This window comes from Cydia pomonella, chromosome 18 (assembly GCF_033807575.1).
Source record: "Cydia pomonella isolate Wapato2018A chromosome 18, ilCydPomo1, whole genome shotgun sequence".
Taxonomy (NCBI): domain Eukaryota; kingdom Metazoa; phylum Arthropoda; class Insecta; order Lepidoptera; family Tortricidae; genus Cydia; species Cydia pomonella.
The window spans coordinates 6,112,056-6,139,958 of NC_084720.1; the positions used below are offsets into that span (position 1 = coordinate 6,112,056).

Here is a 27,903-nt window from a genome sequence, read left to right on the forward strand (position 1 = left end):
TTGTCAATTTTCTGAACTGACAGTTCAATGCCAATGTAACCAGTATATCTACATGCATTGTATACATGAATTTATTTTGTGTTATGAATATCATACATCTTATTACAAAGCTAATATTACGCAGTGGGTAGATATTATGATTTAATCAACAATATTTTTGTTTAATAACACTATCACATAATATTTAAAATAATAAAATTAATGTTCAACATAATAAAATGCATTTAATGGCAACATTTTGCACAACCAAGAGGCGTTTTTAAAATTCATTTTAACTTTTAAATTAACCGATTATCTCACAACATATTAAAATCGGTTATTAGTGAAAAATAACCGGTTTCAATTATTTGAAGAGAGTCTACCTTTGCAACTAGGTCAAAGGCGTAATTCGCATTTCTTATTACACAAAACGACTATACATACATTTTACTTCTAACACATTTAGTAGAATCATACAATACACTACAATACAATCTAAGAATACACTGAATACAATACTCTTTATTGCACACCTCATGTAATTTATAATGTCAATTGAGCTTAATTTGAAGCAATAACAAATATGCTAGTTAGAAAGAAAGAAATCCGGCAAACTTGTAGCTTATTGTTTATACAACGTGACCCAAAGAGTTGCTCTGCCATGCCCTGACCTGAGGGTAGGAGGGTAGACTTGAAATACAAAATTTATGGTGAAATACGGTAGGCCCCGTAAAACGGAATTTCGTATTCCAAGTCTGCTTCTCTAGTACTCTTGCATGTACAAGTGAACGGGAGACACAAATGTACAAAATACTTTTTGAAACTTGTTGGGATTAGGTTCCGTTATAAAGATGTACTATACGTTGGCTAGAGTCAGACTAAGATAAGTTGGCAGCGATTTTGATAGCCAAGACGTTGTAAGTGTCAAGTAAAGGTCATAATTTCATAGAAGTTTTACGTTTGAAATAACCCGTGCACCATCTGGGCCAAATCTGGGCTATCAAAATCCCTGCCAACTTATCTTTTGGTCTAACTCTAGCCAAACTATCTAGTAAACTTCTAGCCATTTCCGTCAGTAGAAACAGGATGGTCGTCCTGTAGAAAATTTGAGTTTTTTTTGCTACTGACAAAGTGGGTTTATCACTACCATACTATGAACGCTGCTGTGATGTCATATACTAGTCCTAGCGGGGTCCATATTATGTAATATGATCTAATACAGATAGTTTGGTCACTTGGTCAGGGACTGTCTCATTCCAAACATATATTGATTCACAAGTACTGTCTTAAAACGGTATTTTTCGTTCCTTGTTAATTATTTCATTTTTAAATGGGCAATCTAGTAATACGAAGTCATTTTCTAAAAACACAACTGAGTCCTACATATGGAGTATAAAATAAACCGAAATCATGGTTATTTGCAAAAAACTGGTTCCGATCCCTGTACGCTAGTACTAGCACACAAAAAAAAGGGTTGACTATAGGTTATTTTTCTTCTTATCTACTCTATATGTTCGCAATAAATGCTTCTTACTCCGACTAGAACTTGACATTGTTATACTGAGAAGCAAACAGCAAACTTGAAGCTTTATAAAACGCTACCCAGATGAGATAGAACCAAAGGTGGCGCTAGGCGTGGGCGATGTGGGCTACCGCCTACGGCCTCGCAGTCCGAGGGGCCTCGCGCCTCAAATACATGTAACTGGGAAGCAACGTAAAAAAATATTAGTTATTTCTTGCGCCACCAGAGGGCGTCGCTAAATGTCCCTTGCTCGCACAAAATTTTGGTTTTGCCCCGCAACTGGATAGAACAATAGAAGACGCACTACATACCGGAATTCAGCACCGGAATGTCTATGCTCACGGAATAAACCAAGAATAAACTAGCTTTTGTACCAATGGCGAGAATAGATCTAAAATTGAAAACGATTTGTTGTAACGTTTGTAGAGACCTTTATTTTAGCTTGTATTATATATGTGTGAAGCAAAGAATACAATACTCACAAGTACTCACAAGGAGGTGTGAAGCGTCAAATGTGGCCAAATACATTATTGATTGATTGAAAAATTAACCGGTTCAGGGTAAAACCGGTTCGAGTAAATTGATCGAGTCATAATATTGGTTTTGGTTAAAAGAAAGATATAAAAAAAAAATTACTTTGCCGCTGTATGTACTGGTATGTAATGAAATAAATTTAAATAGCTACATATGTTTACAAGGTTGACAACATTACTTAATTAAAAAAGAAAAAAAAAACGCCTCTTGTTCCGCGTACCGATACAATGCAATGGCGATCGCGATTCGAGTTTAGATTTTGTTAAACTTAAAAACCTTGATTTCTTTTTGTTGTTGTACAGCGATTCTCTGTAATTGCTATAGTTTTAGCTAATTCGTATGTGACAGTTCTTTACCGGAGTTTTCTACCATGATTTGTGTAACTACTTTGTAACATGTCCGAAGAAATGGACTTGAATGTAAACAACCTCTCCGCTGCCGGAGAGGCTTTTGAGGTATCCCAATCAAATTCCTCGTATTTAGAAAATGAGGGTATCTCCTCTCCCGGCAGAGAGTGCTCGCAGCCTGCTGCCGTAGATGCGGCCGAATTAAGCGATATGTCAATAGAAAACGATCTCGTATCGTCCACCAACAACGAGGATCAATCGCAACTGACTTACTGCAACTTAGATGTAGGCAGCGAAGTGAACATCAACGAAGATGAGCCGGACGAAACGAACACCGCATTTGATCTTGGAAACGAGGCCAACTCGGAACCTCATAATTTACATGAAACCGATTATGTGCAAGAACAAAGTAATGCAGTCAGTAACGATGTGGACAACGAGGTGGACATGGAGTTAGACGAGACAGTGGAGACAGAAGCGGTGAGCAGCTCGGAAGTATGTCAGCCTACTAGCTTATCCTCTTCGAAACAAGGTAGAGGTAGGGGCAGAGGCAGAGGGAGAGCACGGGGAAGAGGGAGAGGGCGAGGCAAGGGCAGAGGTAGGAAAACAATAACAAATAATGATTCAACCTCCATTAATTTTGGCACAGACATTTCTAGTGATATTAGTGCAAATATAAGTTCAGAACCTTTCCCTGAGAATACATTACAATCCGCAAACAACAATATGGACTCAATTCAAACGGAGACAAATGGCTTTCTCGTATCACCAAGTCAGAGTACGGAGACTCCCACTGAACAAGTCCCTGTAACTAGAAAAAGGGGCAGGAAAAAGAAAGAGCCACCTGTGCTAAGTGATACTGGAAGCTTGGAAAGTCCAGAAGTTGTAAGTCCAAAAGTTCGTTGTAGAAGAGCTCCACCTATTGTTAAAGATACTGGAAGCTCTCAAAGTCCAGTAGTTGAAAGTCCAAGAGTTTCCCGTAGAAGAGGTCGGCCAAGGAAAAATTCAAGTCTTAATGATATAACTGAAAACCAAACAACAGTTAATGGGGATTCTTTACCTGTCAATGCCAGCTCTACTGAAATGAAAGACCTTAATAAAATGGTTAAAAATTTGTCCCAACTTGAAGACAAATTACGTAAATTACAGGACAACCTTTCTAATATAGAGAATTTAGAGGAAGATGAAGATGATGATGAAGAAGATATGTGCTTAAGTCAGCTGAAAACATCAATTGATTGTGAAAAAGCATCAGAAGCCAAGGATCCCATATTGCAAGGGTTGCAAGAAATGCCTTCTTCTCCATTGGCTGAACCTGAGACAGATATGATTGAGGAAAGTGCAAGCGCTCCTAGTGCGCCAATCACTCAGGCTGAGGTCATCAAGGACAATGATGCCACCACAACAGAAAGCAACACCCCTTTGACAGAAAATGTTACAGAAGATAATGACACATCAGAAAAAGTTACAACAGAAAATATAACTACAGAAAATGTAACTACTGAAAATGTAACTACAGAAAATGTAACTACAGAATGTGCAACTACAGAAAATGCAACTACAGAAAATGCCATTGCAGAAAAAATAATAGGCAAAGAAGTTGAAAATAAGTCTATGGATAATAATGAGTCACTTCTTGTTGAAGGTACTTCTAAGAGACCTAAGAGAAGAAATGCAAGGAAAACATTTAAATACAGAAATGATGATGATTCCGATGAAGATCCATTTGCTAATGTTGAGCTATCGGATGATGATGAACCAAGGAGAAAAAAGAAAAGTGGCAGGTATAACTCTGATGATGAATACATACCAGGAAGAAAAGGAAGGGAAAGCTCCATAGACTCCTCAGATAGTGCAGTTGGTGATGCACTAGATGAGTTAGAAGAGCTAAAAATGACAACAAAAAAAAGAGGCCGAATGAAAAAAGAAATTCAATTAGAAGAAGAGAAAATGCCTCTTATTTCAGACATAGTTAGCCAGAGTCCATTGAAAGCATCAAGTTTGAATCAAGTTGAAGATAAAAAAGAGCCTTGGAGATTTTCTCCAAATGCAGTTCAAGATTTGTGTGATGATACTGAAGTGCAACCATCTGTAAACAATGAAATCAAACCTACACCACCTCCACAGTCATCAAACACTTGGGGTTCAAGTAAGGAGTTTGAAAATTTCCTTGCAAAGAAAATTCACGGTACCAATTTGAAAATTAAAAAAGTGTCTAAAAAATCTAACTTATCACCAAGTGTAGTAGCACCTATAGAAATCCCAGTCTTAGAAGCAAATGAAGTTAAGAAGAAAGTAGAAGTATCTTCTCAAACCAACAAAGTAACTACAGAAACTACAAGTACTCAGACTAGCGGACCCTGCACACTTTCAATGAAGACCAATGTTCCTTTAAATAGTGAACAATCAGAAAACGCGTGCAAATTCCTTACTAGCATTGTGAAAACTACTTCAGAATTGGGAACCTTGATGACTCAAAAGTCTGATGACTTTATTCAAAAGAAAATAAACACAACTAATGTGGTAGACACTTTTAAGATAGATTATTGTGTGAAGAAATCATTTTTATTACTGAAACTTGCTAAACATAATATTATGCAAATGGAAGAGGACTTAACCAATCAATATGAAAAGTTTTTGCAAGAAAATGACCTATCATCATACAGGGAACAAGAGAAGAAATTAGAGCCCACACCCAAAAAGGAAAAAGAAGATAGTGATAGTGACTGTGAAATAGTTGGGGAAACTCCACCTCAAAAGGTTGAAGTAAAAAAAGAAAGCAAACCTAAATTCAATCCAAAAACAGTATTTTTAAATAAAGAACTTTCTATCAAAATTGCTAAAAAGCCAAGTGAAGAAGTCAAGAGCAATAAAAATATTAATATCAAAGGCAGACACACTGTGTGGATCAGTGATTCGGTGATGGTAAAGAAAGTAAAGGGCCCTCAGTCTTTTTTAGCCCAGGACAGCCGAAATAAAAAACCCCCTGATAATAAAATTACAGAAAAAATGGTAAGTGATTTTTTTGAGGATTATTATCGCCAGAAAGCATTATTTACGTGTGCTCCATTTGTATCCACGGAATGGTCTACCTGGCAACATAACAGATACATCTGCCAATATTTTACTGTTGAACCTGATAATCTTACAAATGGTAATATTTCTAGAACTGAGGAGAATTTCACGGATAATGAAAGTAACCCAAGTGTGAGTGAAAGTGGCAATGAACTTAGTGAGAAAATTAAATGTGAAGTTAGCAAATTGAGCAACCCAACAACACTTTTATCAATTTGCTTGAAGAATCTGCATGAACACTTTTATCTGACGGAACCTAGTGATGTGAACAATACTTTTCCCATTCCCGAATGCACGAATGATACTAGTGCAGCTCTGTTTTATCAGCCGAAAACACTATTTTCATCATGCTGTGAGCACCTAAAAAAAAATGAGCAGAATTCCAGGGCAGAAAATAAGTTGTTAGTAAATGCTTCTGTGATTGTACCACAAAATCTACCTTCCCAAAAAGGTAATCACTTTAGAATTGAAAATGCAGATGACGATGACGACAATCAAGAAGAGGACATCAAATTACTAAATGCTTCAGAGATCCTATCCCACCCAATCCCTTCTTTGAAAGCATTGTGTTATTTAAAAATAACATGCTGTGTGCATCTAAACAATGAGCAGAATTTGAGGGCACAAAATAAGTTGGTAAATGATTCTGAGATTGTACCACAAAATCTACCTTCTCTAAAAGGTAATTACTTTATAGTTGAAAATTCAGATGAAGATAGCGACAATCAAGAAGAGGATGCTAAATTACTAAATGCTTCAGAGATCCTATCCCGACCTATCCCTTCTTTGAAAGCATTGTGTTATTTAAAAATAACTAAACTTGACTTTACAAATTGCATAAAAAGTGACAATAAGACTGTCATGTCTAATAGTGAAATTGATGAAACTGAATATTATGAAAGTGACTTCTCATGTGATGATTCCAGCCAAGAAGTCAAGTCGCTGTCGACTTTATGTGTTCAGATAATCCAACGAAGCCAAAAAGTTCTTCAGCCTAATAAATCAAGTGATTTTTGTATTAGGGACAGTTTCTCATTTAGATCTCCAAATTCGTTGATGCATATTGCTTTTAAATGTATAACAAGTTTACTAAAAGAATGTCACATAAGTGACCCTAACAAGTCACAAATCGATATTGTATGTCATGTAACTCCCCGTAACGTAAAAAAACTAGCTGATATATGCTTTGATATTGTATCAAAGTTGTATGAAGCTGACAATTCTCAAGTAACTGTAAGTGCTGAAACCCCACCTATAGCACTTACTATCAATGCGGTTAATACACTCTCAGAAGAAGCATTCCTTAATATTGAGGAAAATACGAATGATCAAGATAATTCAGATTATTATGAAGATGATGCTGGAACTCTTTACGAGGATGAATCCATGGAACCTAATTATAATGAAGATGAAGATGCCAATCATAGGGAAAATGAAAGTTGGATTTCTAAAGTACAGTTAAAAGAACTTATGTCTTGTGCTGTATCTGACAAACAGAAAAATGGATCAAAGTCCATTCCAGAAAATGAAAATGTTCCTGTAGCAACTGAGAATTATCCTCTTATTGCTAATGTCAAAACTGAACTGGGCTTAGAGGAGAAACCTGCTATTGCTGAGAACTTTGTTCCGTTTATTAAAACTGAACCAGATCATTATGTCGATCAAATGACCATCATTCCAGAAAGTGTTGTTACAAAAACGGAATCTTTTGATAATGTTGATCCGTTACCTGTTGGTAGAGAACCAATTCAAAGACAAAATAGCACAAGTTTTGATGAAGAAAATTTTGAAAATTTCGTTAGGTGTAATAAAATGATACATGCTATTAGCACTTACGAAAATGAGAATGAAGAAACATTTAGTCAAAGTGCTTTGCGAGTCCGCAGACAGCATGAACCTGATTCTGATAACGAAAATGACACAAGTATGAGTTTACTAGTACCGCATACATTTGAGGCTCTCACTGTTGAATCTGCTAAAGGAAGCCTTCTAGAAAACAGCGAGAGTGACAGTGAAAATGTTGGTAAAAAGAACAACAAACGAAAACCTGGTAGACCTAAAACAAAGAAGCCTCAGCCTCCAAAACAAACCAAAGAAGTACCTGCAAAAGAAAATAAAGAAGTACCTTCAAAAGAAAACAAAGAAGTCCAGTCAAAAGAACATAAAGAGGTACAGTCGAAAGACAAACCTGTTCCTGTTAATGAGCTAGCTATACTCACTAGACGAATGCGAGAACGAATTAGACAAGAAGAGAAAAAAGGCGAGTCATCAGATTCGGATTCTGAAAACGTGGCACAAACCTCAAAGCAGGAAAAAGAAACAAAGAAAGAAACGAGACGTTCGCGATTGGCTGCTAAAAACAACAAGAATGTGGATGATGAGATACAGTGTAATAATGTAGATTCAACAGAGCAAATAACGGATACTACTGCCAATAAATCCAAAGATGAAACTGGAACTAATCCCAAAGAAGATAATAAGTTCACTGGATTTAGTGCCGTTGATCAAAATGAAATTTCTACATATCATAAATACGTTAAATATGTTTATGACCAAATTTTACCAAAAGTAAATGAAGAGACTGAATTGAAAACTACAGAAGAAAATTCAAACAAAGATGAAAAGACAAAGGATAATAAAAAAGAGTCAGATGAGATAATCAATTCACAGGAACCAATAGAACTTTTAGAATGCACACCTACAATGCCAATATTTGAGGAGGAAGAGGCTAAACCTAATCGAAAATCTATCACAAAATCACCAGGCAAAAAGAAAGAAGCGAAACATGCTAAAGAAGAATTAGTAAGCAAAGACAAAGGAGATGCTAAACACGACAATGATGCTAAAAAAGAACTATTTGGCAAAGTAACTGAGAAAAGCGAATTATTCACTGAACGCAATGGATGGAAATGTTATCCGATTCTCAGTAGTGACACAAAACTTTATGAACAAATTCCCATCATTGCCTTGGAAAAATTACCAGAATCTTTTGTTCAGACATATTTTGAATATCAAGATATAGCTGTAAAAAGCAAAGACGACGAAGAAATAGATAGGTAAATATAATCACGAATGTTTAGTTGTAAATTGTTTGGGATAGTCAGCTTTCATTTAACTTGTCTTTATTTCAGATTGACAAACCTTCAGTCCTTGAATAGGGTATCTAGTGTAAAGAAACCTAGAGCTCGCAGAGAAAAAGTGCCAGGTGAAGAGCAAGACAAGTCTTTCCAAGATGGCAATGACCGACCGGAAAGCCCTGCAGACGCAGGCCATTACAATGAATTGTTGCCTTCTGAAGATGAAGGTGATAACTATGAGGACGATTTTACAACACCAGTAAGCATTTTTAACGAAAGTTTGATAGTAAAATGTATTCATAGCTTAAATAGGTTTGAACATTTTTTCATTTTATGTTAAGTACAGTCGAGTAAATATTTATACATTTCTTCACCTTAATCCATTGGAATAAGGTGAAATATTTATACATATTTATGAACTCAACTGTTCTGTTTTAGGGTCCAGATGCTACGGAAAACAATATGGCGAAAAATTTGCTCATGAATGATGATGATGATGAAGACGACACACCACTATCTCACAGAAAAATCAAGAATGAAGTTGATGGCGATGCCACCTTTAAAAAAAAGAGGCCTGGACCGAAATCTAAAACAGTTGATATAAAACAGGAGCATCCAGATTCGTTAATGCTTACGGCAGACAAGATGATGAACAAAGAATTGACCCTTTTACATGCACCAGTAGTTTTGGATAACGAAAATGCGAAAACACCTGTTAAAGGTCCTCTTACAAGAAATAAACCGGTATGTAAATGTTAATTTTACTCTGCTGGCATATCTATTGATAAAATTTTTATTTTTATTCCTTTCATATTCCAGAGAAGTGGTACAAAGAGTGGTGGTAAGGGAGAGCGAAGAAAGTCCGATGATTCCTCATCAGAGGAAGAAAAGCAATGGGTAAATACTAAAGAAAAACTTCTAAAGAGAATGGGAAAAAAACAAGAAACTGCAATGTAAGTTTGTTTACTTCATAGTAAATATTGTAATAAAATATTTCGCAGGTGTTTAATTAAAGTTGTTTATTTATTGTTGTAGGGAAGACGATGCTAAGCGGGCTAAACTCGTGAGTGAATTCATAGAACGACGGAACACAAGTGACAAACCGTTGATATTGAATCATAAAACTCGCGGTCGATCCAGACGTTCTAGGAAAAAGATGTTGGAGAGGCAAAAGCAGATGAGGTAATATGAAACTTAATAAAAGCACAAAACAACCCAAGCAAAAAAAATGTTACTTTTATGTCAGTCTGAATTAAGTACTTATGACAATGCTTTCCAATGTTGTTCTATTTGTTTCCAAGCTGCCTGAATACACCATAACCGATGTGTGCCAGGAGTGTCTGAGGTTTTGTGAGAAGATGGATGATAGGCTTTCCAGCACTTGCACTTGATTATTAATATCTGTTTTTTATTTTATATATGTTTTGTATTTGTATAGTCTAATTATTCGGTGTATTGGCATATGCTGTAATGCCGTGTAAATATTTGAAAAAAAAAAACTCTCCGACTATTCCAGAGTGCTGTCGTATGAGCTACTCGGAGAAGCGGGGCCGCATGGTCCAAAAGGAAACTCCGCAGCATATTTCAAGGGACGCCGTAATATTAGGAAGGTGTGTTCTAAATGATATTTATCATTGAATCTAGTTATAATCTCAAACATTGTTGGACTTACTTGATTTAAAGTCATATTTTTTTAACCTATTTTTGTCTACAACTGGATTGAACCAATTTATAGACTTTAACTATAGAGTTGAAAGATACCAGAGGTAGGCTCTCTAAGACTAAATTGATTTCATAACACGCCGTTTTCTCGTACGGCACGTACCCAATCGCAAATTGGGGCTGAGCGCGGAAAGGCTCAAATAAGTGATTATGTACGTGTGTGAAATCGGCTTGTAATAAAGTCACAGTTTTTTCTGAAGCAACCCTGCCTCTATCTGTCAACTCTGATTTGAATGCTGTCGTCAAGCTCACCATACTTATTAACCTATCGAATGAGCTAATGGTTTTACGGATACTGGAAAGCGATATGTAAATGTACTACATACCTATACGAGGCCTGGATGTTAGTGAGATGACGATATGAGTTGTGTTGGTGTCCGACTTTATTACCTACATATAACATGAGTATCACATGATTATCCACCTGGTTTCTTGAGCTTAATAGTCGCCTCCAAACCTCCCCTTATAGCGACCCCATTCCCCACCCAAAGTTTACCTTAAGTTCATATTAGCCTCACTGGATCACTGTTCACTCTGAGTACTGATAACGTTGGTCACAATATACTAGAGACACATCATTATTCTAATAACACCATAAGAACGTTCTTGACTTGATCTAAAAGCAAATATCACTGCCGCGTCGATCTGTTCGCACACACCTCCTTTTTCCTACTGTCGTTCTCATCTACCCTCTCAACTTCCCTCAAAAAATCCCAATAACCTAGAAGCGGTTACTTAAGTTAAACGTGACTAATTCAATTCAATTCAATTCAAATATACTTTATTCATGTAGGCCTAGCAACAAGCACTTATGAATAGTAAGACAGTATTACATATAATTATCTTAATCTAATTATCAGAGCAATTTATTGATGTTGTAATTCATAGATCAAATTTAATACTAAAACTTTCACAAAATATAGTCATACAAAAAAAAAAATGTATAAAAAATACTAGTCTAGATTGTTTCTAGAATAAATTCTAAATGTCAAACAAATATAATAAAAACAACAAAGGAAATACATGCATTGGAATATCCATTTCATCATCATTATTCAAATATAATAAATAATTAATCATTTCGAATCACAATTAATCCCACGTTGTTTTATCATTCATGTAGTCTTGTGTGGTATAATAAGCTTTAGAAATAAGTTTACGCTTTACATGATTCTTAAATTTATTAATTGGTAACTCAGTAATATGGTTTGGAAGTTTATTATAAAATCTCACACAATTACCCATGAATGATTTTTTAATTTTATGGAGCCGAGTGAAGGGCACGGCGAACTTATGTTTATTTCTAGTATTAATATTATGAATGTCACAATTTTTCTTAAAATCGGCAATATTTTTATGCACATACAGAATATTCTCATAAATGTATTGACAGTGCACTGTCATGATGTCAATTTCCTTAAATTTATCTCTCAGTGAGTCTCTATGGTTCATTTTATATATTGCTCGAATAGCCCTCTTCTGCAGAACAAAAATGGTATTTATATCTGAAGCACCACCCCACAGTAAAATACCATATGACATAATGCTATGGAAGTAACTAAAATATACTAATCGAGCTGTTTTTACATCAGTTAACTGACGGATTTTGCTTACTGCAAAAGCTGCAGAACTCAGTCTATTCGAAAGAGTAGCAATATGGGGACCCCACTGGAGTTTAGAATCTAAAGTTATACCAAGAAAAACTGTACTATCAACTAATTCCAATTCCTCATCCTTCACAATGACACTTGTTTTTACATGCCTTACATTACTAGTGACAAACTTAATACATTTAGTCTTATTCTCATTTAACAATAGATTATTAACATTGAACCAATTTACTACTTTTGAAATAGCATCGTTTACATCATTGTAAGCTTGTTGCTGTCGTTTGACTTTGAAAATAAGTGAAGTGTCGTCTGCAAACAATACTATATCATGGTGGGTCTTTACAAGGAATGGCAAGTCATTTATGTAGATAAGGAACAGGAAAGGTCCCAATATTGACCCCTGTGGTACACCCATAGAGACCAATGACCCCGGTGATCGCTGTCCATTCACATCGACCCTTTGTATTCTACCATTTAAGTAGGACTTAAGTAAATCCAGTGCCGCTCCTCTGACTCCATAATAGTGTAGTTTCCTGATTAATGTTTCATGACAAACGCAGTTGAAGGCCTTAGACAAATCACAGAAGATACCTATAGCATCTCGTGACTCCTCCCAGGCATCGAAGATATGCTTAATTAGCTCAACACCAGCATCGGTTGTCGAGCGACCCCGTGTAAAACCAAACTGCTTATTATGCATTAAATTATTGACGTTAAAATGTCGTACTAATTGAGAAAGAATTAATTTTTCAAAAATCTTACTGAACGTTGGTAGCACAGATATCGGTCTAAAGTTAGTGGGGTCAGAGTTGCTACCCGATTTAAATAAAGGAGTTATTTTACTATGTTTCATTAAATCAGGAAACTCGCCGCAATCAACACTGTTGTTAAATATAATTACTAAGTCAGGCGCTATAATTTCTACTAAGGATTTGACAGCATGGACAGAGACTCCCCAGAGGTCATTAGTTTTTTTGACATTAACCGAATTAAACGCCTTTACTACATCGGAGGTACAAACACGTTCAAAATGAAAATCTCCACAACACTCTGGAGCGTTATCTTTTAATAGAGTAACAGCGGATGAGGGTGATGAATTTAAATCCTTAGTTGTGAAAACTGGTACGTCAGTGAAAAAATTTTCAAATTCTGTAGCTACTTCTAAATTGGAATCTATAATTTTGTTATCAATATTTAGTTTAAAATCATTCACTCTGTGTTTCGAGCGACCAGTCTCCACATTGATTACTTTCCAGGTTGCTTTAATAATGTTGGGACTATTTTTTATTCTTTGACTTAGATAATTTCGCTTAGCTATATGACAATCTATTTTAAACTTTTTCGAATATTGCTTGACATGTTCTTTAAATTCATCACTCGTGTTAAACCGCCGTTCCTCATACAAGGCATACAGTGCACGTCTTCGTTGATGTAAGTCCGCAGTAGCCCACTCACTAAAAACTGATGCACCACTAACTACGAGCGATTTTGAGGTAAATATCGCATTATAATGATCCATAAAAGTGTGAAAGAATGAATTATACATACTATTTGGACCCATATCGGAAGACAAAAAGGGTAGCGCCTGAACTAGACTTTGCTTCATTCTTTCTACGCGGTCCGAGGTTACTGGTACAAAAGTTATTTGTTTTCTCAAAGTATTTTTCCTTAATGTCTCAAATACCATTAATTGACCTAAGTGGTCTGATTCTAAATTACTGATAACTTTTTTAGTAATAGGAACAATATCAGTGAAAATATTATCTATACAGGTTGCACTAGTAGCAGTCACTCTAGTAGGCTCCATAAACATGTGGTTGAGATTACCAGATTTGAATAGATTCAACAATCTACAAGACATTGTTGAATTTTCCAAAATATTTACATTAAAGTCGCCGCATATAAATAATTTCTTACTAGAAGATGATATTTTAAGTAGCACAGAATCCATTACACTTTCAAATATTTCAAAATTACTTAATGGCGGCCTATACACACAGACAACAATAAATTGCTCCAATTCTACTGCACTTAGTTCTATAGTCCGTTCAACAGACATGGATACAATATCCTTACGTTCCTTAAATTTTAACTGACTATTTAATATAATTAACGACCCACCATGTATGGAACTAATTCTGGTGAACGAACTTCCCACCTGATGATTATTAAATTGAGGCATTAATTCATTATTTGTTAACCAATGTTCAGTAATACATAAAATATCAACATAAAAATCGTTCATAAAAAGTTCAATCTGTAAATCTTTTCCTCTAATACATTGAATGTTTTGATGCACCAGGTGGATATACTTTCCATGTTTACAGTATTTTTCATTATATTTATTTAAAACTAAATTGCCAGAGACAGAATCTTTTGTCTTAACAGCTAGTTTAAATCATTGGTTATGACTGGAACCAATTCCAAGCTCATACTGGGCTGCTCAATAGGAGCAGAGTTGTCTGCCAAATTCTTGGCAGAAATGTCAAGTAAATAGGATAGCGATAAAGCTATTTGTCTCTTGTAATAATTTGAAAGGTAACACTTACCTTTAGTCAAAAACACCATAGGCATATGGTATTTACTAACAAATCTGTTAGTGTCAATTATGATAAACTTACTACTATATGTACAAAGATTATATAGAGATATATTCAACTTATGTCTAATGTTATTTTCTGCCTCTGACATTTGCTCACAATAGGGGAATGTGAAAATAATAATTTCATGCACTGCAAGTGAATTTAACTGTTCAAAGTATTTAAGTAAATTATTTTTGTTCACATTTCCCCTATTACCCATAAGAATTAGCAGTGTTGTCTTAGAATTAATATTACTGTCATTTAAAATTTGTTTTAAGATATTTTCAAAGCTACTGTGAGGCAGACAATTGCTGATTGTACTAAGTCCCTTTAGGTAATAGTTTAAAAATGAGCTCATATTGCTCCCAATTTCATCACAATACATAATAATATTAGGTTTAGGTGTGCTTTGTTGTGGAGTGTGGAAGGAGCTATTATCATTTATTTGCTGTTGTGGTAAACTGTCACACAGGCTTGGATCGAGTACACTGGTCAACAAATGTCCAGTCGCTTGCTTACATGCACATGACTGGGCATTGGTCAGCGACTCAAACCGCTCTGAATTGTGGTTAATCTGGGATATTAAATCATCCATGGCTAAAGAATATTCATTAATCACCTTTTTCGAACTCTCATTTATTGTTTCTAGGGATTGTATAGAATCCTCCAAACTCTGAACTTTTGATTTTAAAATCTGTGTGTCAGTTTCATACTGTAGTTTACTATGTTCTAATTGAACAGAATACAAGTCTAACTTATCCACTAAATTAACATTAATTTTACAAAATCTCAATTTCTTAAAAAACAATTTATTCATTTTTGATAACCTCTGGTTTTTTTTAATCATTCTATTTAATTTAATATATTTTTTGAGTTTGTTTCCGCTGCAATTTACTAGTCTTGGTGTGGTGGATTCATTGATTAAATCTATACTAACAACAGGGTTTTCAATTGGAGCGGCAACCAACTGTGAGTCGGGCCGGACCAGTTCCTCGAATAAGTTTTGAGTGTGTGCCGCTGCAGCAATATTTTGGGCCTCCTGTAGCTCGTAGATTTGCTCATGGGCGTCGTGCAGTGCTCTCTCTAATGAGTTGATGTCTGTCAAGGCCTGTTCATATGCTGCACTACACTCAGTAAACTTGTCAACCGTCTCCTGGAGCCGGGCCCGCTCTGAATTTACATCATTGTAAACATTTTCTAAAGAACATAGTTCCTTCTTTAACTTCTCTACACTATCAAGTGATAATAATAGTTCCTTTTCACTATCCTCTCTTTCACTAAGCAATTGAGCACACAATTCCTTGGATTTTTTTAATTCCAGCAAGGTAATTTGGAGTTTGTCAGCCTCCTGCTGGCGAACCGCTGCAGCTGCTCTGCGAGTTAGCATTATAAATATATTTTATAGTAGGATAGACCCAAAACAAACCAGGGAATTGCTTACTCAAGCTAAGCGATATTACGAGCGTACTTACATGAAATAGTGACGTTTCACTATGCCTACACTGTGTTCTGACTCTGTACAATGATTTACTACGCTGTAATACAAACAAAATTGGTAATAAATAGCGATAAAAACATAGAAAATATACCGAGACGAACACAAATTTAAATTTATAACCTACAACGGCTACAAATTTAAGATATTACAAGACACTTGTAAACGTCACTAAAGCACTTCACTTATTATGTATACATTAAAATTAACACTAAAACTATTTAATTCACACCAAAATGGCTTAATATTACATGAAATATAATTAAATATAGAATAATTAAAAGGGACCTAGCAAAATCAGCTGCTGATTCTTTGACAGCCAGGGTTGCCAGCACTCAACTACTAGCGCCATATACTCCATGACGTTGGCAAATATTAGCTGGTTCGCAATACGTTCGCGACAAATGCCTTATTTAGGCCACTACCCCATATTATTAGGGTTTCATGTATCAAACGAGAAAAACCATTTCCAGAACAATATCATTCATTGATCGTTTGTTTTAGGTCATTGATAAGAAATCCTTGGCCCGGAGTACTGTGATAGCTAACATGGAGGAATTCGAGAGAAAGCGAAGACTGAGCATGAAACAGAAACAACTGGTGAGTTAGTAATACGCTAATTTGCTTCGTAAAATTGACATTTTCATGGGCTTGTAAATTTTATGAATATGTTTTTAAATGTAAGATTCCTGTACTGTACGCAAGCGGCAGGGTATAGTTCGTGTCATCCACGATGAAGTGCAGATTTGTCAAATCTAACCTATAAGTTAAGTATATCGCTGAACGTGCGATTGTAACACTTTTCCATTCGCTTCAAAATGAGCCTTTAAGTAATGATATTACGGTTTAATTTAGAGTGCAGAAAACCCCTAAATTATCATTCATTTGCAGGAAGAAATATTAGGCTGCGAAGAGGGCGTAAATGTCATAGTGACTAATGACGAAGTTTGTTTGGAGTACGACTTCAATGTAGGCCAGCCTGCGGTCACTGTGCATCCGTTCTTTACCAAAGTTATGAAAGCGCATCAGGTAAATAATGTCATGTAAAAATATACAGCATTGTTTGAATAGGGCATTATCCTGACTAGTCAAATCGGTTCCTATTTTCGAATAGTCAAAACGATAAGCCACTTTGGAATTCATATGAAAACAGAACAAGTGACGTCACATCTCGGTCAAGTTATCTACTCTTTAAAGTTCTATCTGATTTATTAAATAAAAATGTGTATAATTTTGTGGTGCTTTGTTTCGTGCATGGTGTGAAATAATTAAGAGCAATTCCTAGCTGAGCAACTTTTCAAATCTCGAATTTTTGAAGCTATGTTTCTGTCGCGCTGCGGTGGGCGGGAGCCGGAGCTATCTAAGTGTGAGTGCGCGCACACAGACGCGAGACTCGTGCGCTCGCTCATTGCGCGCCGTTCCGTCGACATCGCCCGCGAGCCAGACGGAATTTATTCTGCGCTGCCCGACGCAAGTTTGATTTTGTTGTTACCACGTTATATTGTTTTTCATTTTTATATTATACTGTATCTATTACACCCTAATACCAAACACCCTATCACCTGTACTAAATGTATTTTACACCTATGATGACAAAATAATAAATGATTGATTGATATTAATTACCATATAGGTAAAAACTGCAAAAAAGAACGATGTCTCAGCTTCGGTTGTCGTCGTACAGTCAAGTGCAAAAATATGTATCGAAAGAATCGTCTCATAAATATGGTACTACGCTCTTATTACACTGGAATAAGATGCTATGGGACATATTTTTGAGTAAGATGTGTACACCCATATTTTTACACTTGGCTGTACCTATCCGTATCAGTAAGTTGGGAGTGATCATGCTGTGTTGTGAAATTTTGTAAGTAGGTATAAATATACCTATGGTTAAACTACAATCTATTTAACTTGTAGTACGATGGGGCTAAACTTGGGCCGCCTTATTGAAGAACGTATCGCAATGACAATCTGGGTAAAGTATGTTGGGATAATGCCGGACAATTTTGGGACTAATTGAGAGAACTCGTGAAAAAATGTTTTTTCGAGATCTCAACACGTGACAGATTCTTGAAGTACGTAGCGAATCGTTAAATAATAACCGTAGATTCGGCCTGAATTTTGGTAATCTTCAATATAGAACGGTTTTAGTTTTGTACCTGTGTAAAGATGAGACATACTTTTTTTTAGGGTAACGAGTGTTTTGCCATCAAGGGAGAACATTGGATGGTGAAAAAAAGTTGCTTCTAATGGAAAGAGAATAAGGTATCACAAAGAAATAGGTCCGGTGTCTACCCTTTTGTATCCGATCTTAACCCTGATACAAAAATTTATAAAATTGTGGCTCTCAAACTTTGATACCTATGTCATAAGGCAATTTGATAAGTAAACAATGTGCTAAGAAACCTCTTATTGTAAGGTTTACCCGAAGTAATAAAAAAAAAAAACCACTAAAATAATAGATACGTTGCGAAGTTTTGACAATTTAAGATTTCGTGAACTGTACAGGTTTAGGGAAAGTGTAAATGTACTCGTATTGTTTATTGAATGGAATGTACTTGAAGATATTAAGTACTTAAGTAGGAGGGACAAAAATCAAAATAAAAAATAATCGTGCCCAGTCATTTTTAATGAAGGTCGCCAAAAAAATAAGAATCAAACTTAGAAATCAAAAATACTAAGTAGTTCTTTAAAAAGGTCAAGGTCACTGAGAACCCATCTTGAAGTATGGAAAATAATTAAAATTGCGATTTTGTTGGTTTTTTTTTGATAAAATGTAAGGATCGTATGTAAAGAGTAAAGTAAATATATAGGAAAAGAGAGCCCTCTTGAAGCATTTTAAGGAAACTAATTTCGAAGCCCTATCTCTATTTTGTATCCGAAACAAGCAATGTATGTATGCGTGCACATCTACATATGCATCCGTATGTGTAGGTACTTTATTGCGAAAAATTGCTCATTTATTTTACTCGATTTTGTTATAAATTTCAACATGTATCATCATCCCTATACAATATAAATACTCTTTATTGCACACTTCAATAAAAGAAAACAATACAAAAGAAAATTTAAAACACATAAGCACAGGTAAACAACATGCGGTCTTATCGCTAAAAGGCAACCTTTGGGTTGCGGAAATTAAAAAAAATACATTGTCAGTAACCGTCGCGCTGCTAGTGGTACTGGATAAAAATAATGGTACGAAAGTGTGATCAAGAAAACAATAAATGTGATAATTAAGGTCAGTAGGTAAATTGAAGAAAATTTAAAGTTTGATAATCACTGCTGTTTTTTAAATAGGTAAAGATCTGATTGTTTCTGGTCCGATCTTTCCTGGAAGGGTCAAGATTGGATATCGGTCTACAGCAGTGCTAGGTCTGTTAACACAATTACAAAAACAAACACAGTTTCATCACGATACGCAAAATAAATTACAGAGCGAAGATCGGATAGAAGGAAGAATTCGCGAAATTTACCTTGCTCTCTGTGATTGCACATAGCACAAGCCCGTCCGAGGCGCAATGAAATGGCGTCTTACACAATTGCCTACATTAAAAAATAAAGCCAAATTAGGAGGGGAAATGAATGTCCTACGTTCTTCACCCGCATCCGGTATTTACCCAACATACCTTAATCGTTGAACCGCCGCATTTCAAAATGGCCCTTATTTTGATATCGGCTAGCCGTAATGTAATACGGCGGATTATACAATACGACTGCGATACTTATATATAAATACCCTCGTCAATGTAATTTCATTAAATTTGCTATCTAGTGGCAAACATCAAAGTAGTTATCTTTTACTTGTGACGCACAAGTGTGAGCAATGTAAAATACTATAATTCTAAAAAAAAATTGCCTACTACGTAATAAAAGAAAATGTGATTATTAAATTATAATACGAAAGGTGGTCAAATCGCAAAATGCTGTCGTTTTATTTAAAATAATGAAATAATTAGACCAGTTCCGAAAGTACCGGGAAATCCCGGTTCTTTAAAACAGTACCGGTTCTGCAATCCCTAATAAGGATGTTATGCCCATCACTATTCCTTCTGTGTACGTATATTTAGAAACTGTCTCCGCCTCCAATTCGTGCGATAAGGACAACTGCAGCTCGGACCGAAATTCACTCGCAAAAAACTCAAAAATCGAGGTTTCGCTCTCGACTGTTTCCTCCTCCAAAACGCAACTAATCATTATGAAATTTTGGAAATTGCAAGAGGAAGAAATAATCTATGCCGCTATGTTTTGATTTTTTGGATATTTTTTGTCATATTTGTATACTGTGCCTTTTTTTACAGCCAATTCAATTTAGCCGTTTTTGCGATTTTCGAGGCGCTGTATCTTTCTTCAAAATAAAATAATCCAAAAAAGCAAAACATAGAGGCACAGATATTGATGATTTTGATCTTATTTGAAAAAATCACTGCTCTAGGTTAAAAATCCAGGGAGGAATCAGTCGAGAGCGTTTGTATGGAAAAATCGCAACTAGGAATTCCTCTTAACTGTTTCTACTCGTCGACTGTAATGGTTGAATTAAGATTTCGTGTACGAAACTATAATTGCTTACTTTTTATGTATGGGCTCCCAACTCAACTATAATATTCATTTCGATATGCTGTAGTCAACTAAAAAAAATGGAATAATCACGTGCCGCGGTGCTCCCATAGAAAAAACTAAACGCTTGGACTTTGCGCGTTTATGTCTTTTGTACTACATTTTTGTCTACTGAGATACTTACCAATTTTCATTAATTGTTTAGGTTTTATATTAAAGTATTGTATACAATAGTGATATAATCAAGCTTCTCAATTTCGTACTGCCTAAACACGGTACTCGACTGAAAACCTCTCTATTATATCACGATTGTATAAAATACAGGCAACATCCTTATTCTGCAGCGCGTTGCACAACATTTCACACCTCACAAAACAAGTGGACGCCTGTTTCATTTTTTTTTTTATAAAATTTGTAAATTCTACAAGCAATAAGTCTCTTAAGCCGTAATTCAGCAACAAGTTGTTCGGAACATCTGTTGGATCTGGATCAAGATCCGGATGATTTCATGTTAGTCTTATCACGATTGATATCTGAGAGACCGAGCATAACTCGGAAAAAATATAAAGACTCAAAAATGCGTGGTTCCCAAGAGATAAGAACTAGCTAGATCGTTTTTTTTTTTTTGGAATATGTAGGATATGATGAGAAGCTTTTGTTTAGTTTCACCTGTCCCATTGTCTCTGTAATCAAATCTTGCAAGTTAAATTTGACACACTTCTCGGTTTCCGATAAAGCTGATCCGATGATAGAGACAGGAGGTATTAGGAACTCTTGTGATAAAACAACGCAACTCAATTATTGGCTAATAGTTGGCTGTTGAAAGAAAAGTACAGTCAGCGACAAAAGCTAAATAAATGAATTTGTGACAAAAAACTTACTACCAATGTATTGCGGTCGGTGTCAGCACTAAGCGTGCACGCTCGGAGCGTGCGGTTCGTGGCCGAGAAGTATTGAGTCAGTCTTTAATTTTCAGTATGAAGGTGTCAAATTCATGTGGGATGCCTGTTTCGAAAGCCTGGAGCGCGTTCAATCAGGCCACCCAGGCGGCGGCTGCATATTGGCCCACTGCATGGGACTCGGGAAGACCTTGCAAGTCCTAGCCCTCTTACACACAGTAAGTACTCGTAATTTGTACTTTACCTGCTTCATCTTCTAAATAGATCTTTAAGCCAGAAGTTAAGTGGTGAGTCGTTGACGGTTTTGGCTTCAACGAAACGGTACGTTAACATATGAAGTCGTCAACTACTTGAAAACCTAGTTCATTTGTAAATTTCGTAAACTTACTGAAATTAGTATTGCAAACGTTGACTTGTTTATTAGTTAACCCTTTAGAAATCATAGCATTTATAAGGCCCCAGTTATACAGATATGCTACGTGAAAGTCAAATACACTACCATGTTTGTAATGCACTGGGGAACACATCTACGGCAAAAAAAAACGAAATCATTAAGAAAAACATGTGGTCAATATATGCACTCAGCCTGTTAGTGAACTTTAGTTTCCAGATGATCTGTTTCCAATACACCTATTCATTGACATTGACATACTTATCGATATAGCATGTAACCTTTTATAATTTTATTAATCTTAAGTGGCAAATGATACACTTTCCTGACACTACAAACAACGTAGTACAGTAATTGCAATTCACGATGGAGAGTGGATTTAATAAATTATTAGATACAGCGACGTGTATATTTTTAATAGCATAATGGAAAGAATGACGATAGCTTGCTTCCCTTGGCAGGCATAGTGCATAAATTGACCAATAGATTAATTAATTACTGACCGAAAAAGTATGAATGAGGAAAGAAAGCCTGATATATATATATATATATAGCCCGAGCACACCAGAGACAGCAACGGAGTTGATAGCAGTCGCCGTGGCCGAATCGGCCGTGGTGTTATTATTATTATTATATAGTTAAATAAAAAAGAGGATCTTCTCCGTAAATGTTTATTAACTAAGTGGTTTCCAGATCGTCTGACTTATAAAGGGTTAATGTTGTCAACTACGAACTTCGTTAATCTACTCAAATATCGACTTTACTGCTTGGCAATAGAGTTTAAATTTACATTAACATTCAAATATTTAAAGCAGTTGCACGAAACGTTTCGTTCGTCGAAGAGCGGTTGAATCAACTAGTTCGGAGATTGAACGACCACCAGCGGTGGTAGTATGGTTGCATTTGTATCGCGTGTCACCATGCCTGTCACGTTCTAAAAAGTATGTAAGTGCAAAAGTGACAGGCGATAAGAATGTAACCATGCTGCTGTCGCAGATGATTTATTAACAAATGACAATCGACCAACTTGAACCTCTTGTTGCCTTCACACAATATTTTAGTCAATAATGTAATCCATTTGTTTTATTTTATTTCTTAATAAAACTTACAGGTAGAGTAACAAAATAAGTTGCGAAATAGAAACAGTAAGCCAATTACAAGTATTTTCGTAGGTATTAACGCACCCAGGCGTGGGCATGCGCCGTGTCCTCGTCTGTTGCCCGCTGTCGACGGTGTTGAACTGGGTCGACGAAATACACAAGTGGATCGGACCTGTCACGGACGAAATAAAGGTAAAGCCATACATAACGAAATACTGAGACGAGTGAAGCGGTGCCCAAATTCCGTAGCCGTGAATTTGATACCTATTCCCTAATTCATAATTTTATTAAATTTAATCAAATCTACCAAGAAATGTCACTGTCACAATGACATCTGTCAACGTCAGTATGACGGACCAGATGTCACCAACCTTTTTGGAATCATAAAAAATATTATTACAAACATAATAAAACCGTTTTTGTATGGAATACAAAAACTACGTCAAAATATGTGACCGAAACCCGGTTTCGGTCACTCCATTTTCTATACCTTTAATGAAACGCTGCCAACTACATAAACGAAGGGTTTTTGTTAAATGTGTCGCCTATACTTCGACTCTTAGATGTTTGTTATGTATATAAGTAAATATTTATTCACTATACGTACAAAATTACGCACTTAATCTTTAAGCACTTATAATTTATACAGTACAAGCCTTGCTCAGTTGGGGATTAGAGTATTTTTAAAACATGCTGGGTACGGTGACCCAGGTGTCATCTCCATATAATTTATAATCTTAAAATGCCATATTTCGCAAAATTGTATTGATATGATGAGAGAGATATGAGATAAGATGACATCTGTTCTGTTCTGATTACCCTTTCCGTTTGAAAAATACTATAAGTAACAGAAGTCAGATGCCGAATGAAGTGACAACTTGACTTGACAGGTGAGTGTCATGGCGGCCATAAATCTATCATGGTAACTATGGAAGGTGGAGGTAAGGAATTAAATCTCCATGTACCAAAAAGTGTCATCAAAAAACCTTAAATAGGTGGCGCTACAATACCTAGAATACTTGACAAAAAAATCAAATCATAGATACCGCACTTCACACCGTCAATAACGCATAGATTCTTAGCTACTCTGGGGAGATTTGGAACTATTATTTATAGCTAACAGCAGGACACTTTTGCAACAGTTCTACCATAAGAGATTTCACTCCTTTTAAATCCACACTCCATAATGGTAACCATAATGGCGTATTACACTATCCTGTAGTTGTCGTTTTCGAATTTACGTTTTAAGGTATAGTAATAATACTAATAATACACACATCTTAAGACGATAATGTTATTGTATTAAAACGGAATACCAAATGTTGTTTAGACCTGAAGTATTGCCATTTCAAAACGAACATTTCTACCTCAAAACAGTTTTAATTCAATACTAATTAATGGGACTGCTTTTTCAATAAGTCTGATTATTTGAACTAAGCATTTAAATGTAGTATTTCAAATTAGTAGTAAATTATATACTTACGTGCATTCTTTCGCCAATAATATATTTACTATTTATGGAACGTTTCATTTTACTGGCAACACAGTGATAGATTTGATGGAATTTAATTATGAATCAGGGTATAGCAAAAAGTATACTGGATTGTCAAATTTTAGCACGCGACTACCTAGTTACAGGGCTATATAGCGTCATTTACTTCAGCTGTCAAATTTGAGGCTATAAATTATTATTATAGGCTATAATAATATGCATTGCTTTCCGCACCGTGATAAAATAGAGGTTTTTACCATTTAATGGAATGCAATAAATTTAAAATATAACCGTTTATTTTTTCAAGCCAAATAAAATGCGACGGAAGCTACAGGTAATATTATTATCTTCTTCTTCCTCGCGTTGTCTCGTCATTTTGCCACTGCTCATGGGAGCCTGGGGTCCGCTTGACAACTAATCCCGAGATTTGGCGTAGGCACTAGTTTTTACGAAAGCGACTGCCATCTGACCTTCCAACCCAGAGGGTAAACTAGGCCTTATTGGGATTAGTCCGGTTTCCTCACGATGTTTCCCTTCACCGAAAATGGTAAATATCAAATGATATTTCGTACATACGTTACGAAAAACTCATTGGTACGAACCGGGATTTGAACCCGCGACCTCCGGATTGCAAGTCGCACGCTCTTACCGCTAGGCCACCAGTGCTTCTCTCTCTCTAGTGGTAATATTATTATCAATAGTAATATGTATATCTCGCTCCTTGGCAATTGTTATACCCAGCTGATGCTGCCTTCATTGTCTTCTTCCACGTTGCTCTGTTACGTGTTGGCTTCAAGATCTCTCTTGATTGAATCCAGCCACGTCCCCTTCGGCCTTCAGTATTCAATAAAATAAAAGGTTAGGTGGGGTAATAGAAACTATGGGGCAAGAGAAACACTTGTCGGGACAATAAACAGATAAATAAAAATAAATAAAATAAAAAAGCCTTTATTATTCCACATCATGATTACATTTCGTTGTGATAAATAAGTTTAAACTTAATTTTTTTTTTATAATGAATGCATTTAAACAGAAACGAAAATATACATTTTTTTGTTGTGTTCTAATATAGGTGTATTAATAAATTAATCATTAATCATAGTTTTTTTTTTTTTCATTTTTATTAAATCGATTACGTTCATTTAAAATAAGAATGTTCATTACAATAATAATAGTATTATTATTATTTTTTAGTAAGAGTAAGTATATCATAATATTACACACAATTGAACACATTCGGTGTAGTTTGTGTGTGGATCCCTTGGCGGGTAAAGGCCTCCTCCAGGCATTTCCAATCGTCTCTTTCAGACGTTATTACTGTCCAAGTTTCTCCGGCAATCTCTACGATCTCGTCTTTCCATCTTCCTTTTGGGCTTCCATATCTGCGGTCTCCGTCTGGCCCTTTCCATGTAGTCGCTCTCTTTGTCCACCTGCCATCTTGATATCTGGCTACACTACGCATTCTCATCACCACATTTACCGGATCATCATCATTATTCATCATCTCATCTTAATCGTCATTTTCTTTTGACCACCATTTACTCCTTCACAACTTCATTCACTGCGCGATAACGAATGTAAACTTTTTAATATAACAAAATTAATTCAAAATTCACAGGTTTTTGAACTATCAAAGCTAAGAAAAACCTACGAGCGAGCGTACCAATTAGAGGACTGGTATAACGGAGGCGGCATTTTCATCATCGGCTACGAATTGTTCCGGAGTCTGACAACCCTGGACGCCGAACTTGATGACGTTAGACAAACTATCATAGACAAGATACGCACAGCCCTACTCGACCCCGGCCCGGACATTATAGTTTGTGATGAAGGACACTTGTTGAAGAACGATTGCTCGGTCCTAGCGGTCGCTATGAGCAGGGTTGCCACTCGTAGAAGGATTGTGCTGACGGGAACGCCGATGCAGAATAATTTGAGAGAGTATTATTGCATGGTGAACTTCGTTAAGCCGAATCTGCTTGGGACGTACTCGGAATATTCTAATAGGTAAATGATACTTATATTTCAAGTATTGTTAAATAGTTGGCACCATTATGTCGCTTTGAAGCTTGAATCATGATGGAACGGAATTATAAACTAATAATATATTTGTAGTCGATATTTATTTTAGTACTGTGACTAAATACTTGAGAAACATGAGACAAAATATTGAATAAGTAACTAAAATTTGATTTGTCCTAGTTGAAAAGGTAAATTGTTACACCAAAATTTATTGTATAATTTTCAGATTTGAAAACCCCATAATGAATGGTCAGCACCGAGATTCCGTGGTTGAAGACATAAAGCTAATGAAGGCCCGTACCCATATCCTCCACAAAGTATTAGAAGGCTGCCTCCAAAGGCAGGAGGCCTCCGTACTATACCCTTATCTGCCAAAGAAACACGAATACACAGTATTCATATCTCTAACGAAATGCCAATGTGACTTGTACAAGCATTACCTCAATGTGTACGCGAATAAGAATAAGCAGAGTATTTTGAAGGACTTCCATACCTTGCAGAAGATATGGTCGCATCCTCAGGTGCTGCATAATTTCAATATGAAAGCAAGGGACGAGAAGATTAAAGTTAAAGGTAAGAAAAATACAAATTTTTGCCCAGTGGTGTAGCTATGAGCACCACTGAGGTCCGTGGAAAATTCTTCGAAGGGGGGTAATGTAATATACCTGTCCTTACGTCCTCTCTGAGGTCCGTGGCAAATTCATGGGGGGTAAAGTACATGTGCTCACTGCCTCCTAGTCAAATGGAGGTCCCTCAGGCCAGGGGCCGGCTTTGCTAACCTACTGTTACGCCAAAGATTTTTCCCCAGTCCCCTGACTGAAGTGAAATAGTCCGTTTTTTAGATTCATTGGTAAATAGGCGGGTCCACATAGAGCGAGCGAGCGAACACATACGTGCGAGGCAATTTACTCACGCACAACCTGGCCAGTGTAGACGTGCCTCGGCCGAGGCGGCGCGTGCGTTTTCCTCGCCCGAGCTCTGTATGGACCCGGCTTTTTGGTAAAACAATACAATTGTTGTTGTTGGCTAAAATTGTACAAAAAATTGTCTGCTCCATACATAGATGCCTCAAAACTCTAATTTTAGTGATTTAATCCTATATTAAAAGTTGAGTATGATTTACATATGTACCTCGTGTGTTCATAAGTTTTGAGACAAAATGAATACTCGAATTATATAAATGAAAAGAATGAGCTTTTGGCATAGATTTTATCATCCTGCCTGTTAAAATTTTCCTCGACGTTACCGTCGAAAATATCTTCTCATCCGTGAACAAAATTTTTCTAGGATCGTGCTTCTTAAGCAGCATCCGACATCGTTGGAGCCGCAATTTCCGTAGACGATCATTTAGATAATGCACTTTTCTCTTACTATACGCCTTTAATTTAAGATCATATTTAAGTATTCTATTTACCGATATACGCGAAATGCCAGTCTGAAGAGCCATCTTCTTCTGCGTGCGGCACGGATCTCGACGAATTCGTTCTTTGATCATC

The 27,903-nt window shown here is 36.1% G+C and overlaps 1 protein-coding gene across 3 annotated transcripts in view; it reads left to right on the forward strand.

The window, feature by feature from the left end:
- The first annotated feature begins 1,063 nt into the window (after nt 1-1,063).
- LOC133527946 (uncharacterized) overlaps nt 1,064-27,903 on the forward strand; it is a 46,473-nt gene continuing 19,633 nt past the window's right edge. Inside the window, exons 1-13 of one of the 3 annotated variants that reach the window (XM_061865150.1) lie at nt 1,064-8,513; nt 8,589-8,793; nt 8,973-9,278; nt 9,354-9,487; nt 9,570-9,716; nt 10,051-10,144; nt 16,448-16,543; nt 16,835-16,972; nt 21,480-21,620; nt 22,966-23,085; nt 24,693-24,719; nt 26,004-26,392; nt 26,634-26,980. In XM_061865150.1, coding sequence (XP_061721134.1) covers nt 2,431-8,513; nt 8,589-8,793; nt 8,973-9,278; nt 9,354-9,487; nt 9,570-9,716; nt 10,051-10,144; nt 16,448-16,543; nt 16,835-16,972; nt 21,480-21,620; nt 22,966-23,085; nt 24,693-24,719; nt 26,004-26,392; nt 26,634-26,980 — 8,227 coding nt within the window. In that variant the 5' untranslated portion in view covers nt 1,064-2,430. The remainder of the gene's footprint in view (nt 8,514-8,588; nt 8,794-8,972; nt 9,279-9,353; nt 9,488-9,569; nt 9,717-10,050; nt 10,145-16,447; nt 16,544-16,834; nt 16,973-21,479; nt 21,621-22,965; nt 23,086-24,692; nt 24,720-26,003; nt 26,393-26,633; nt 26,981-27,903) is intronic. The other 2 variants (XM_061865149.1, XM_061865153.1) reach the window with 2 other exon arrangements.